This window comes from Pseudorca crassidens, chromosome 15, assembly GCF_039906515.1.
Source record: "Pseudorca crassidens isolate mPseCra1 chromosome 15, mPseCra1.hap1, whole genome shotgun sequence".
NCBI classification, from domain to species: domain Eukaryota; kingdom Metazoa; phylum Chordata; class Mammalia; order Artiodactyla; family Delphinidae; genus Pseudorca; species Pseudorca crassidens.
Window position 1 is genome coordinate 66039936 of NC_090310.1, and position 16071 is coordinate 66056006.

At 41.9% G+C, this 16071-nt stretch overlaps 1 protein-coding gene across 7 annotated transcripts in view; it reads left to right on the top strand.

Annotated features, from left to right (window-relative positions):
- PHF20 (PHD finger protein 20) overlaps positions 1-16071 on the top strand; it is a 130724-nt gene that overhangs the window by 34978 nt on the left and 79675 nt on the right. For 6 of the 7 annotated variants that reach the window (XM_067707985.1, XM_067707988.1, XM_067707989.1 and 3 more), the window contains 2 exons: positions 4263-4434; positions 5310-5394. In XM_067707985.1, the coding sequence (XP_067564086.1) occupies positions 4263-4434; positions 5310-5394 (257 nt within the window). Of the gene's footprint in view, positions 1-1571; positions 1655-4262; positions 4435-5309; positions 5395-16071 lie in introns of those variants that run through there. The other variant, XM_067707991.1, reaches the window with a different exon arrangement.

Consider the following 16071-nt stretch of genomic DNA (forward strand, 5'->3'; position numbering starts at 1 on the left):
AAAATATTTATTTATATATTTAGGTTGCACCAGGTCTTAGTTGCAGCAGGCGGACTCCTTAGTGTGGCATGTGAACTCTTAGTTGCAGCATGCATATGGGGTCTAGTTCCCGGACCAGGGATCGAACCCGGGCCCCCTGCATTGGGAGCGTGGAGTCTTGCCCACTGTACCACCAGGGAAGTCCCTCATTTGTTTTTTTAAAAATAAATATTTTATTTATTTATTCTTTTTCTTGACTATGCTGTGCGGCTTGTTGGATCTTAGTTCCCACACCAGGGATTGAACCTGGGGCACGGCATTGAAAGTGCTGAGTCTTAACCACTGGACCACCAGGGAAGTCCCTCCATTCCTCTGTTGATGAACACTTAGATTGCTTCCATACCTTGGCAATTGTAAATAATGCTGCTGTGAACATTGGGGTACATGTATCTTTTTGAATTAGTGGGGTTTTTTTTGGATATATACGCAGTAGTGGAATCGCTGGGTCATGTGGTAGTTCCATTTTTAGTATTTTGAGAAACCTCCATACTGTTTTCCACAGTGGCTGCACCAATTTACATTCCCATCAGTAGTGTACAAGGGTTCTCTTTTCTCTACATCCTCGCCAACATTTGTTATTTGTGTTCTTTTTGATGATAGCCATTCTGAAAGGTGTGAGGTGATAGCTCATTGTTATTTTGATTTGCATTTACTTGATGATTAGCCATGCTGAGCATCTTTTCATGTGCCTGTTGCCCATCTGCATTTCCTCTTTGGGAGAATGTCTATCCACAGAGTAGTTTTTTTTTTTTTTCCCCACAGAGTAGTTTTAAAACTTAGTTGGAAAAACAAACAAACAAACAAACAAAAACTTAGTTGGTGTCTGGTTCTTCTCAAGGGCAGGGGCCAGAACCACATACATTTTATAATTTATTCCAAGACCTGGAATTGACTGGCTAGATCAAAGTCACTTAATAACGTTCTGTTGGCTGATGAATCTGAGCTGTCCCCAAGGCAGCTGTGCAGTTGTGAGCCACCAAGGCTTACTGGGTTGATCTCTAAGATCAACTGCTTGTCTTTTTCTGTGAAATGGCAGTTGGGTTTCCCCATCCACAATGAGTGACTTGTATCCTTGTCACACTTTAGAGAAGTAGGGAGAACAACCTTCTTCTTAGGAAAACTTACTGACCCCTTGGTTATTCTTGATCCTCCTGGAGAGATTTGTGTAGTCTGCAGACAGTGGGATGCCTGTGCCTGTGAAGTTTTTGAACAAGGGAGTAGCTTTTGGCTAGCTAAGGGCCCAGAGGTCCTTCATACTCTAAGTGTGCGCAGTGGAGTTACTGGCCTAGCATTTTGCAGTTATTTCTGTGGGTCCAGACTTACCAGACTTTTAGAAGGCACTGACCAAGTGCAAATTCAAAAGAATTTGGGGTTGTACTGAGGTGCCAACTTTTTATTTTGCCAAATAAGGATATTTAAAATAAATATCTAATTATATATTTTATATTTAATACATGCTCATGGTACAACATTCAAAACAAACAAAAGGATATATATTGAATAAAATAAGTCTCATACTTCCTCTCCAGTTCCTTAACTATCCAGTTCCCCTCCCAAGAGGCAAACCGGGTTGCTTGATCATCCTTCCAGAGATAGCCCACGCATTTAAAAACAGGTACGAATGTATTGGCTCTCTCCCCTCCCCCAAATGAATGGTAGTGCATTCAATACCGTTTCGCATCTTGAGTTGTTCCCCCCCACACACCTTTCTTAGAGATCTTTAAAAATCAGTACATAGAGAGCTGCCTTATTCTTTTTAATGGCTGCATAATGTTAGTAAGGATTAAAAACAATTACCATTGTTTTAATTTCAAAAGTATATTTAAGCACCAAAAAATTAGAAAGAATGTGATCTTAGTATAAAGGAAAGTTCTATAAATTAAATAAATTTAGTTCTGTGAAAAATTAATTCTGCACGTATTTCCAAAGACCTGTTTGAAAACTATAGCTAGAGATAGTAAACCACTAAAGAAAGGGCTTTGAATAGGAGTGAGTTAGGGAGGCTTACTAGTCTCTGGTAGGCTGAGTGAATGAGAGGGCAAGAGGAATGCAGTTGAGATATCCGTATCCTTCTCCTCATTTTATAGGGAGGAATAGACTTAGGGAAGCCTCTTTTATGTCCTACAATTGTACTACTCAGTTCACGAGATCGTACAATTAGCTAGTCTGTTGTCAAGATAGCTTATATTTAGTCAAGATAGCTTATATTTATAGCAGCTGTGTGTAAGTTGGATTGGAGTAGGGGGACTAGTTTCAGGGCTGTTTATTCCTTTTGTTAATATTTTTTGAGCAATTAATGTATGCATAATACCATTAGGAATTTTGAAAAGCATACCCTGTCAGTCCTGTGTGAGAAATACCCACATGAAGTGATTGGGGCCTGAACTTGGAGAGTGACTGAAATTGGAATGGGTAGCTGAAGTCTGAGAGCTTTGGGTTTGAAGAACTGACAAGACACTCGACCTTTGGGAAGAATAGGGAGAATAGAATTCATTTGCTGAATGTTTATTGAATGCCCAGTATCTGCAACCTTCTGTGGTTAGTTAACTCCAAGTGTACTGCCTTAGCAGATACTAGTCTAGGGTTGAAGAGGACACAGTGTACAGATGACACAAGAAAGCAGGCCTTTTCATTTAGGTAGCACATATTTATTAGGACAGTAGGGTACTAAGTGTTAGATGTAAGAAGAAGGAAATGGTGCATGTCCAAGTTGTAGGGAGACAATAACGAATAAGTAGAGTGTAAACTTTCTCAATCTCGAATAGCATTCTGATTAATACAAGTGTATTTAAGAGAACAATTGCATATTTATTTTTCTTTATTTTTAACCATTTATTTATTTTTGGAATGAGCAATACATTTATATGGTTGAAAAATGAAAAAGTATTAAAAGGTATACTGCAAAAGGTCTCCATCCCACTTTTGCCCCTCCCTGCCGCTATACCCAGTTCCCCTCTTGTATCAGTCAAGTTTAATGCTGGAAACAGAAACCATTCTGGGTACTTGAACCACAAAAGGATTTAACACAAGAAATTGGCTACTTACAAAATTGTTGGAAGAGTTGGAGGAGTGGGACCCAAGAGGGCTGCCCTTAGAGTATAAATTTGAAGGACCCACCACTGGAGCTGTGATCTGGAGGTCAGGAATTCACTACTGCTACTGCCACCCCCACCATTGCTGCTTGACACTCAAGAAGCCAGTGACTAGACATTAGACCCTTGCCACTGTAGACCAGCATGTCAGTAGCACCTGGGAGCTTGTTTAAAGCTCTTAGACCTTAGCTCCATCGACTGAATCAGAATCTGCATTTTAACAAGATCCTCTGATGATTTGCATTGCATGAAAGTTTGAGAGGTCCTGCACTGGAGCACTGCGTCTGGCCGCTACAGTTGCTTCCAAATCCACAGGTCTCCATGACCTTGATTGCCAATTGTAAGGGAGTCAAGCAAATGTAGTTGTTGGTTTTCCCAACTCTCAATCTAGAAGAGTGGATTGGATATTGAAAGAGCCCATCTAGTGAACTGACCATACTTCCACAAGTAACCAGTGTTAGTTTCTTGTGTATTCTTCTAGATGTTTTATGCATATTTAAGCATGTATGAATATATATATTCTTTTTCATCTTGTTAAAAAAATAAGCAGTAGCTTACTTACCATACACAGTGTTCTGCACCTTGCTCTTTTCATTTAATAGTTCATCATGGGAGAGCTTTCCATATCATGACATAGAGCCATCTTCTTTTTAACAACTTCATAGTATTCCAATATATAGATAACAAAATTCTTAAAATTCTGAAAATTGAGACTAACACAATCTGGGCTGCATGGTCATTTGAATTTTTTAACACGTAAAATATAATCTAGTTGTTAAATGTTTGCTTCCTGCCTCCTTTGTGCTTGGGTCTTGTGTATGTGTCATCTTGTTTAACTTGCACTACAACACAGTGTGTTGGGTATCCTTCTTCCACTTTACATGAAGGAACTCAGGCTCTGAAAGGTTAATTTAATCACAGACTAAGGAATATCCTGGATAGGATTTGAACCCCAGGTCTGTTAGCCTTCATAATTTTCAATTTGACACAATGACACAGAACCTCTAAATGATAGGCTTTATTTAGTACTTTGAGACCTACTCCTTTGGGAAGAGGTTTGGAAGGGTATCATTTTGATTATTTTGGGTGGGTATTAAAGGCATTTAATTTTCTTTTTTTTCCCTGACTCAGGTATCCAGCTCACATAGAAGATATTGATTACGAAGAAGGAAAAGTACTCATCCATTTCAAGCGTTGGAACCATCGTTATGATGAATGGTTCTGCTGGGACAGTCCATATTTACGCCCTTTAGAGAAAATACAGCTGAGGAAAGAGGGCTTACATGAAGAGGAAGGATCATCTGTGAGTAACAAATCTGGGTAATTCAGTAATGAGTGGGGTCAGCCATTAGGTACTTTATGTTCCAGCCTTTGATGTTTGGTGTGAAAGTCTGTAGCAGCTGGGGACCATCCTTATTTAGGCTTGTAGTGCAACTCTGAGATCTCCATGGCCCCGGGTGGGGGCGGGGGGTTGTTGAAGAATCTCAGCTGTCATCTGTTTGTATGACGTGATTGATTTGACAGCTCATAAACTAAGTTGGTTGAGACTGCATTGATGATGAATGGGGACTTTCTCTCCTTTACACCACTGTGTCCCTTTAGATCATTTAGTAAGCTCATCTGCTGTCTGATCATTTATTCAGCAATCATTCCATGTGGAGCACTGTGCTAGCCTCATATTAAGGTCTTTTATAAGACCTTGAAGAATATTCATTCTTCAAAATGTAGCAATGCAAACTGTGTGCTGGGAAAACAGTATGAAATATTAATGGTGAATGAGTGCCTCCTTTGTCAAAAGACCCTTTAAAAGTGTAGATGGCATTAGGCGGCATGAATGCTGCTTCCCGTAAGATGAAGTAGACTCTCTCCTTCCAGCTTGTGTAGTTGGTGTGTTCCCTGGTGGTCCTGGGCTCTTAGACTCACTTTCAGGCACAGGATAGGATTATCATTGGTGCTGTGCTATGGCTGTCCAGAACTCTTAAAATGGCAAAAGTCTGTGTCTAGCCCTTTTGTTTTGGCTCCCAATGCTGAACAGCAGAAACATCTTCCTCCATCCCAGTAGCCATCTCCCCTTCCTGCCCTTGTCAATTTCAGCTTCTTTTATGAATTCTGTTACTATGTATGTCCTATGAAATTGGATTGGTAACAGGATCTTTTTTGTTTTTTAATATTTTTTAGGAATTTCAAATAAATGAGCAGGTCCTTGCTTGCTGGTCTGATTGTCGTTTTTACCCAGCCAGAGTCACTGCTGTTAACAAGGATGGTAAGGCATTTGAGTTGTAATTGTTTTTACTCTTGACTTAGGGGTGAGTTTGTAATATTGGAGTTTGAGAGTATATTTTCAGTATGTATTTATTGCCTAGGAATCGTCTCTCTTTAAGTTAATTACTCTGTCAGGAGTTAGGAAGAAATTATAAATGGAGAGAAAGGTAGGTTAAAGAGGGGGAGTTTGGTTCTTTGCCTTCTAAAACAGTCATGGTTCATCTGTCACTCTGCTGGGAAGTGTGTAGGTTCTTGCTGTCTAGGAGTTCCTAATATAATAGATGAAATAAGTCCCTAATATTCCTTTTAGTTATTTGTGAACAGCCTAGAAATGAAGCAAATAGCAAACTTTTCTTAAAAATGTGCTTTGTGGATGCAAGGTGGTTGAGAGTGGTCTGTAGTATCAGAGTTACTAGTTGAAATTGGGGTACTGGGATTTAGAGCACTGAGCTGGAATGCCTTTGCCAGAGTTTAGAACATGTGAGGAGTCAGGACCGGGAACATGTCCCAAAGAGGCTCATTTTGCTAATAAAGGCAAGAGAAGAGGAGGGTTATGAAGGTAATATGTGTGGTCAGCATCCTGACACACAGAGAACACACTGGGGGTTCAAGTGATACCTGTTTTCCTTTTTTTAACATTTTCTACCAAGATGTTTGTGGTATGTCCACGATTCCTGCAGTGAATGTTTAGGGCAAACAGACCTCTTAGTACCAGTGTTAGGGGTGACTCTAAGGCCACACTGATTTTTCATTCAATGAAGTTATTTAAGTATTTATTCAGCACTCTGCTGGACTTCGGGGTGACCAAGAAGTTTTGTCTGAGAATGGGTTGAAATGGTCAAAAATGAACATACATTTGCATGTAGCAGAAATTTTAGTTCCTCTCTTGCTACATTCACCCCACCCCAGTCCCGGCAGCTATTAGACCAGTGTGGGTTGACAGATGTAGGTTATCCTTAAACCACAGTTCTTTTACCACAGGTCTCCAAAGCAAGGTTGTATCTTCTAAGTTGTCTAAACAGTTACTGATCCTCCTGTTCATGGATTAAGTCTTTTTGGATAGTCCCTTGTTTCCCTAAGTTACTTTATAAGCCAGTGTTCAAAATAAAATCCTGTTACTATTTTTCATATGTTTCACTTTAACCTAAAAATTTATTTTAAAGGAAAGCTTACATGTTATTAAACTGCTTTAAATCCTTTTAGTAAAAGACATAGTTTATTATATCAAACACTCATTAAATACAATTTATAGGTCCATTTTTATTAAAATGGTGACTGATCTCACTTAATATGGGGAAAATCAAGTCAAACTCATAGAAGAAAAAGCTACAAGGATATACTGTACAGCACAGGTAATATAGCCAATATATATTTTTAATAAATTTATTTTATTTATTTTTGGCTGCATTGGGTCTTCATTGTTGCACAGGGGCTTTCTCTAGTTGTGGCGAGTGGGGGCCACTCTTCGTTGCGATGCGCGGGCTTCTCATCATGGTGGCTTCTCCTGTTGCAGAGCACAGGCTCTAGGCGCGTGGACTTCAGTAGTTGTAGAACGTGGGCTCAGTAGTTGTGGCTCGCGGGCTCTAGATGGCAGGCTCAGCAGCTGTGGTGCACAGGCTTTGTTGCTCCGCGGCATGTGAGATCTTCCCGGACTAGGCCTCGAACCCGTGTCCCCTGCACTGGCAGGCAGATTCTTAACCACTGCGCCACCAGGGAAGCCCTGGGTCTGAAATCTTTTGAAGTGATCATTTAAGGACTAAAAGTCATTGGCCGAATTATTGGCCGTAGTTAATTAAGGTTTTTAAATGTCTTTTAAACTTTGGCAACCAGAGCTTTGCAAGTTGTTTTAAAAAATCTTTTCAGTTTATTTCCTCCATGAGCTAAAATTATAGGAGGGAGAGTCTTGAGGTAATTTGTTCCTACAATGGTCATTTGCTACCCTAATATATTAGTTCTGTAAGCTTCAAATTCTGTTCAGTGAATTTTAGTTAACTGGAGGACATTGAAAATGAGTGGATATTTTTGGGAGAACCTGTTTTCCCCAGAGTTCTTGAGTCTGAAGTCCTGTATTATGCTGCCATCCTTTCTGGTTCTTGAGATTAATTGGAAGAGGGAGGAGAAGGAGGGACATGGGGGAGGGGCAATCCTGAAAGTTAATGGAACCAGCTGTGTGGCATTAATGCTACCTCGTGGACTGCGAAGGAAAGCTAGCCTTTGTGGGTGCTCACATCTGTGCCTGATTTTGAGATGAAAAAATGACTCTTAGGTGCTGCCTTTGGGTTAGGTTTAATCCAGGGGAGCTGGCAGTTTCTAGCTCATGATTTATTCTAGTAATTCAGTTGCAGGATTGGGAGGGACAATGCTGGACTCTAATTTCACTCTTTCTCTGGTTAGTAGGGGCCACCACGGCTTAATGGTGCTGTGAGAAGAACCTCTGCAGGCAAGGTGGTGCCTTTATTTCCTATAAAAGTTATTCAGTCTTTTTGGTGCTGCTAGGAGGAGGCTGGGGATATAGTGAAGTCACTTTCTATAGCTTCATCTTGGGAAGGCTTGGTCTGATTTTTCTGCCGTGCTTAACCTCCTTGATGGTTTTGCTGAGGCTGAGCATTGACTGAGCAGGCTGGTGGGTAGTGGCCCTAGCCAGAGTGGAGAGCACTGGCTGTTGGCATTGGGAATCTGGCATGACTGAATCACAACCAGATAGCAACTTTTATTTTTTATTTTATTTAATTATTTTTTTGCAGCAATAAACTTGACATGTTTATTAATTAAACTATCACTTAAATTTAAAAAGTGCATAGAAAATAAACATGTTTTAAAACTCCTTTTTTTTTACAACTATGTACACGTTTTACTTTTACATTCAATCTTTCGTTGACAGCTTTCAGCACTATTATTTTTTGCACTATTAAAGTATTTTCCTTCATCCCTGTCACAGGGTGTTAACACTGATGGCCTTTAGACACACTTTTTCTTTTTTTTTCTCTCTTTTTCTCTAAGCAGAAGCTTGGAAGAAAACAAGGGAAAAAAAACCCCCAAAAGATCTGTTTTACATGAATAAGTTGTCAAGAAATGTCTTATTTCTAGAAAAGAAGCTTGTCATCCGTTGAGTTTTTGGTAGCAACTTTCAGTTTCTTTTTTTTTGCGGTCCGCGGGCCTCTCACTGTTGTGGCCTCTCCTGTTGCGGAACACAGGCTCCGGACGTGCAGGCCCAGCAGCCATGGCCCATGGGCCCAGCTGCTCCGCGGCATGTGGGGTCTTCCCGGACCGGGGCATGAACCTGTGTCCCCTGCATCGGCAGGCGGACTCTCAACCACTGCGCCACCAGGGAAGCCCCAGAGTTTCTTAAGGGAGTTATTTAGCACTTGGAAACTGGGGAGAGCAATGCCATGTTATTTAGCCCTTTTCATCTGGAATGATTCCTTGGCAGTTGCAGTTAAGCATCATTTTGTGTGAAGGCAGCCACACCTGGTAGCCTTGTTAGATCCTTGGTCTGTGTTGGAGAAAAAGAAGGGATTCTGCTTCCAGGGAATCTTTGTTTGGAAGCCATCTCTGGTGAGTTGACCTCACCTCTGCTCAGCTCCCCGTTTTTATGCCGAGGATGTCAGAGCCGCTCGTCTGTCAGGGGGTTTGTGCCCCTGCCCTGCAAGGCATTCTCTCTGGGGGAAACTGAAAGTAGGTTCACATTTACAACAAAATGAGGAATCATTCCTTCCTGTTGATCTGTGGTTAACTTGAGTGCGCAGGCAAATCAGGTCCCTCTTCCTTAAAATTATGCATATCCTTGGGTCACGGCCCCCTCGTCCCCTCCTTGTACCCCAGTTCAATCTCTTTGTTCATTGCCTAAAGTCTGCATTTAAACTGGGAGATTTTATGGAAATGGTCTTATTTCTAGAGTCTCCGGTTGAAGCAGTTACTATTTTTTGTTTTCTTCATGCTATAACTGAACCTACATTTGAAATGTGGGAACACTGGGACTATGAGCAGCTTTGAATAGAGATGAAAGGACAATTTAGGCCCATACATGTAGCTGCTAGCTCGGCTCCTACCTTCTATGGGGGGAAGGAGGTTCTCTGTCAAAGTGACTTGGTAGATGATGGTAATTAGAACCACATATTGATCCCTTGCTCTGTGACAGCCCCTTTGCTAAGCAATTTCCATATCTGATCTTATTTAGTCTTCACATAAACGTGGAAAGGTTGTTGCCGTCAACCCCATCCACATTTTACAGATGAGGAACTGAGCTCACAGGAGAAACTGCTTGAGGTTACAGAGCATATAGATAAATGGTAGCCTGAGGTCTGCATGGAGGTCTGTGGTGCTCCAAGTTTCCTGAAACTGCAGTTCCTACAGTACCAGGCCGCTTCTCTGGAACAGGGTTTTCCTTAAACAGCAGAAGTTGTCAGGGCCAGATGCTCGCTGGCGGTGTGTGTGTGTGTACGTGCACCTGATACGGTAGGGTGAGTGTAGATGGTCTGTACTTCCTGGAGCCCGGTGGTGTCTTGAGAGCCCTGATTGGAGACAGGCCCTGTCCCAGTCCCTGCTTGATGATTATAAGCAGTTCATTCTCCTTGCTCTAGACTCATCTGAGCAGTTAGAAATGGGAGAAGGAATTGGACTAGATGAGCAGTTCTGGAAATTATTGGCTACAGAACCTAAGCCCATTATGTAAAATTCCTAAGAGGAAAAGACTTAGGGGGAGGTTGCCTGCAAACATGCACTTATCCCATCCCTCTGCCCACCCCCTTAGGCACACCTGTGGGAACCTCAGGACTTAGAGAAACCATGTTTGAAAGCTCCTATCCATGATATTGTGGAATTCTCTGACTCCTGGAGAATGAGCAGGGTAGTAAAAGGACCCTGACTCACAGTTATGGTAGCTTTCAAGAGCAACAGAAATCTGTCCTTTCTAGAGTCACCTGTTTCCTTGGTCCTAGAGAAGATGAGCTTTCTATACGTCTCTAGTTTTGTTCTTACGTCCCTTCTGCTATTACTGAGGTTGTCTGATATGCTGAGTTCTTAACCCCCAGAGAACAAAGCCAGGAAGCTTTGTTTCATCTGGTAAAGACAGGAGCTTCTTAAGGGAGCCTGAGGCAGGTGGCCTTTGTGTCAAGAATGTTCTTATTTTGGATTCTGTCATTTACATGTTTTTTGTTAGATGTTGTTTGTGGCCATGGGAGAGCTCTGTTGCCAGCCACCCTTGGGAGGATTCCGTGGGAAGACATTCTTTTAGTTATGCATGAAACCATTAAAGTAGATTTGGGGCCTCTCTCCAGAAGTGGGTCTAGACCACTGTTGTCTGTGGGATGTGTTGTTTTGTTCCCTCTGATTCATTGAAGCCCAGGTTAGGCTATGTGCATGATCAAGGGAGAAAGTTTCAAGATGATCCCTTGTAGTTCTTTGGAAGTAAAAAGGGTCAGGGCCAGGATATTGTTATCTAAGGACAGTGGCCCCTGAGCACCTTTGGCCATAGTTTGGGTCATTTCAGAGTGGCCAGTGGTGCTCTGGGTTTGTGGTTTGGAATTGAGGCTGAGGGACTTGGGGAATAGGCAGTGTGGGGTGGTGGGAGAAGAATTAGTCAGAGGCCAGCAGACAGGCTTGGGTTCTGCTTCTAGCTCTGTTGTAGACTTCCATGGAACTCGGGGTCCATCCCTTCATCTAAGGCCTCCATTCTGAGCCTGCTGTCAGGAGTAAGCTTCAAAATTGACTTCAAGTAGCTGAAAATGTTGGACTTTTGGGTAGCATTTTGTCCTTCTGGATGTTTGAAATGTCTGTAAAAATGGACAGTTTTCATTTTGATGTAACTGTTGATGAACTTTGTTGATAAGATAGTTGAAGGTATAGGCTTGGGTGGCTTGTTGGCATGCTTAATATTTAAGATTTCTTGAGAATTGGGTTCTTAATGTCCCCAACCCCAAACCCCCATCCTTAGACTGGCCAGAGCTTTGCCATGGTTGCTTGAAAAGAGTCTGTTTAGAGTTCCACAGCCTTGCTTATTATCATTGCTCCTTTGCTTGCCAACACCCTCACAATAGAGGCAGGAAGACAGGAACGCAGGCCTTTGCTGTAAGTATTCATCAATCATTGCTGACGTGCCTTATGTAGAATCCTTATCATAGCCTGTCATCTCATTGCTTCCTTTAACCAACCAACTATATATACCTGTATAAGTATTATTTTTATTTTTATATATATATATATATATATATATATATATATATATATATATATATATATATAAAACCAACTGTGTATCCTTGTGTCTGTCTTGTTTGCTAGCAACTTCTCTGTGTCGGTGACACTTGTAACAAATAATCACTTTTATTTTGTAATTACAAGGAGCAAAACAGTAGGTAATTACTCATTGTTTACAACAGTGGTTCTCAGACTTCATTGTGCACCAGAGTCACCTCAAGGCTTTATTAAACTTTTTCTTTCTTTTACTTTTAAAAATATTTTATTTTACTGATGTATAGTTGTGTTAGTTTCAGGTCTACAGCAAGGTGATTCAGTTATACGTATATATACATTATTTTTTTCATATTCTTTTCCATTATGGTATATCACAAGATACTGAATATAGTTCCCTGTGCTATACAGTAATGGGGTGCATGTGTCTTTTTGAATTATGGTTTTCTCTGGGTATATGCCCAGTAGTGGGATTGCTGGATCGTATGGTAATTCTATTTTTAGTTTTTTAAGGAAACTCCATACTGTTCTCCATCTTGGCTGTATCAATCTGCATTCCCACCAACAGTGCAAGAGGGTTCCCTTTTCTCCACACCCTCTCCAGCATTTGTTGTTTGTAGATTTTCTGATGATGGCCATTCTGACCTGTGTGAGATGATACCTCATTGTAGCTTTGATTTGTATTTCTCTAATAATTAGTGATGTTGAGCAGCTTTTCATGTGCTTCTTGGCCATCTGTATATCTTCTTTGGAGAAATACCTATTTAGGTCTTCTGCCCATTTTTGGATTGGGTTGTTTGATTTTTTAATATTGAGCTGCATGAGCTCTTTAAATATTTTGGAGATTAATCCTTTGTCCGTTGATTCCTTTGCAAATATTTTCTCCCATTCTGAGGGTTGTCTTTTCGTCTTGTTTATGGTTTCCTTTGGTGTACAAAAACTTTTAAGTTTCATTAGGTCCCATTTGTTTACTTTTGTTTTTATTTACATTACTCTAGGAGGTGGATCAAAAAAGATCTTGCTGTGATTTATGTCAGAGTGTTCTTCCTATGTTTTCCTCTAGGAGTTTTACAGTGTCCAGTCTTACATTTAGGTTTCTAATCCATTTTGAGTTTAATTTTGTGTATGGTGTTAGGGAGTGTTCTAATCTTATTCTTTTACATGTAGCTGTCCAGTTTTCCCAGCACCACTTACTGAAGAGACTGTCTTTTCTCCATTGTGTATCCTTGCCTCCTTTGTCATAGATTAGTTGACCATAGGTGTGTGGGTTTATCTCTGGGCTTTCTGTCTTGTTCCATTGATCTATATTTCTGTTTTTGTGCCAGTACCATATTGTCTTGATGACTGTAACTTTGTAGTATAGTCTGAAGTCAGGGATTCCTGATTCCTGCAGCTCTGCTTTTTTCCCTCAAGACTGCTTTGGCTATTCGGGGTCTTTTGTGTCTCCATACAAATTATAAGATTTTTTGTTCTAGTTCTGTAAAAAATGCCATTAGTAATTTGATAGGGATTGCATTGAATCTGTAGATTGCTTTTGGATAGTGTTGTCATTTTCACAATATTGATTCTTCCAATCCAAGAACATGGTATATCTCTCCATCTATTGGCATCATCTTTAATTTCTTTCATCAGTGTCTTATAGTTTTCTGCATACAGGTCTTTTGTCTCCCTAGGTAGGTTTATTCCTAGGTATTTTATTCTTGTTGTTGCAATGGTAAATGGGAGTGTTTCCTTAATTTCTCTTTCAGATTTTTCATCATTAGCATATAAGAATGCAAGAGATATCTGTGCATTAATTTTGTATCCTGCAACTTTACCAAATTCATTGATTAGCTCGAGTAGTTTTCTGGTGGCATCTTTAGGATTCTCTATATATAGTATCTTGTCATCTGCAAACAGTGACAGTTTTCCTTTTTCTTTTCCAATTTGTATTCTTTTTATTTCTTTTTCTTCTCTGATTGCCGTGGCTAGGACTTCCAAAACTGTGTTGAATAATAGTGGTGAGAGGGCTTCCCTGGTGGCGCAGTGGTTGAGAGTCTGCCAGCCGATGCAGGGGACACGGGTTTGTGCCCCGGTCCCGGGAAGATCCCACATGCTGTGGAGTGGCTGGGCCCATGCGCCATGGCCGCTGAGCCTGCGCGTCCGGAGCCTGTGCTCCACAACGGGAGAGGCCACAACAGTGAGAGGCCCGCGTACCGCAAAAAAAAAAGAAAAAAAAATAGTGGTGAGAGTGGACATCCTTGTCTTCTTCCTGATCTTAGAGGAAACGTTTTCAGTTTTTCACCATTGAGAATGATGTTTGCTGTGGGTTTGTTGTATATGGCCTTTATCATGTTGAGGTAGGTTCCCTCTATGCCTACTTTCCGGAGAGTTTTTATCATAAATGGGTGTTGAATTTTGTCAGAAGCTTTTTCTGCATCTGTTGAGATGCTCATATGGTTTTTATTCAGTTTGTTAATATGGTGTATCACATTGATTGATTTGCGTATACTGAAGAATCCTTGCATCTCTGGGATAAATCCCACTTGATCATGGTGTATGATCCTTTTAATGTGTTGTTGGATTCTGTTTGCTAGTATTTTGTTGAGGGTTTTTGCATCTATATTCATCAGTGATATTGGTCTCCTTCTGGGACCCCTATAATGCGAATGTTGTTGTGTTTAATGTTGTCCCAGAGGTCTCTTAGGCCGTCTTCGTTTCTTTTCATTCTTTTTTTTATTCTGTTCCGCAGCAGTGAATTCCACCATTCTGTCTTCCAGGTCACTTATCCATTCTTCTGTCTCAGTTATTCTGCTATAGATTCCTTCTAATGTAGTTTTCATTTCAGTTATTGTATTGTTCATCTCTTTTTGTTTGTTCTTTAATTCTTCTAGGTCTTTGTTAAACATTTCTTTCATCTTCTTGATCTTTGCTTCCATTCTTTTTCCGAGGTCCTGGATCATTTTCCTATCATTATTCTGAATTCTTTTTCTCTTTTTTTTTTTTGCGGTACACGGGCCTCTCACTGTTGTGGCCTCTCCCGTTGCGGAGCACAGGCTCCGGACGCGCAGGCTCAGCGGCCATGGCTCATGGGCCCATCCGCTCCATGGCACGTGGGATCTTCCTGGACCGGGGCATGAACCCGTGTCCCCTGCATCGGCAGGCGGACTCTCAACCACTGCACCACCAGGGAAGCCCCTGAATTCTTTTTCTGGAAGGTTGCCTATCTCCACTTCATTTGGTTGTTTTCTGGGGTTTTATCTTGTTCCTTCATCTGGTACATAGCCCTCTGCCTTTTCATCTTGTCTGTCTTTCTGGGAATGTGGTTTTCATTCCACAGGCTGCAGGATTGTACTTCGTGCTTCTGCTGTCTGCCCTCTGGTGGATGAGACTATCTAAGAGGCTTGTGCAAGTTTCCTGATGGGAGGGACTGGTGGTAGGTAGAGCCGGCTGTTGCTCTGGTGGGCAGAGCTCAGTAAAACTTTAATCCACTTGTCTGTCTGCTGATGGGTGGGGCTGGGTTCCCTCCCTGTTGGTTGTTAGGCCTGAGGCGACCCAACACTGGAGCCTACCTAGGCTCTTTGGTGGAGCTAATGGTGGACTCTGGGAGGGCTCACGCCAAGGGGTACTTCCCAGAACTTCTGCTGCCAGTGTCCAGTCCTCACGGTGAGACAGAGCCACCCCCCTACTCTGCAGGAGACCCCTCAACACTAGCAGGTAGGTCTGGTTCAGTCTCCTATGGGGTCATTGCTCCTTCCCCTGGGTCGTGATGTGCACACTACTTTGTGTGTGCCCTCCAAGAGTGGAGTCTCTGTTTACCCCAGTCCTGCTGAAGTCCTGCAGTCAAATCCCGCTAGCCTTCAAAGTCTGATTCTCTAGGAATTCCTCCTACTATTGCCGGACCCCTAGGTTGGGAAGCCTGACGTGGGGCTCAGAACCTTCACTCCAGTGGGTGGACCTCTGTGGTATAAGTGTTCTCCAGTTTGTGAGTCACCCACCCAGCAGTTACGGGATTTGATTTTATTGTGATTGTGCCCCTCCTACCGTCTCATTGTGGCTTCTCCTTTGTCTTTGGATGTAGGGTATCTTTTTTGGTGAGTTCCAGTGTCTTCCTGTCGATGATTGTTGAGCAGTTAGTTGTGATTCTGGTGTTCTCGCAAGGTGGAGTCTTTTTTGTTTTTAATTTTTGGCTGCGTCGCATCTTCTTTGCTGCGCACAGGCTTTCTTCTAGTTGTGGCGAGCAGGGGCTTTGCTTCGTTGCGGTGTGCGGGCTTCTCATTGCTGTGGCTTCTCTTGTTGGGGAGCACGGGCTCTACGTGTGCGGGCTTCAGTAGTTGTGGCTCACAGGCTGTAGAGCACAGGCTGAGTAGTTGTGGCTCACGGGCTTAGCTGCTCTGTGGCATGTAGGATCTTCCTGGACCAGGGCCAGAACCCGTGTCGCCTGTATTGGCAGACAAATTCTTAACCACTGTGCCACCAGGGAAGTCCTCAAGGTCTTACTAAAACACAT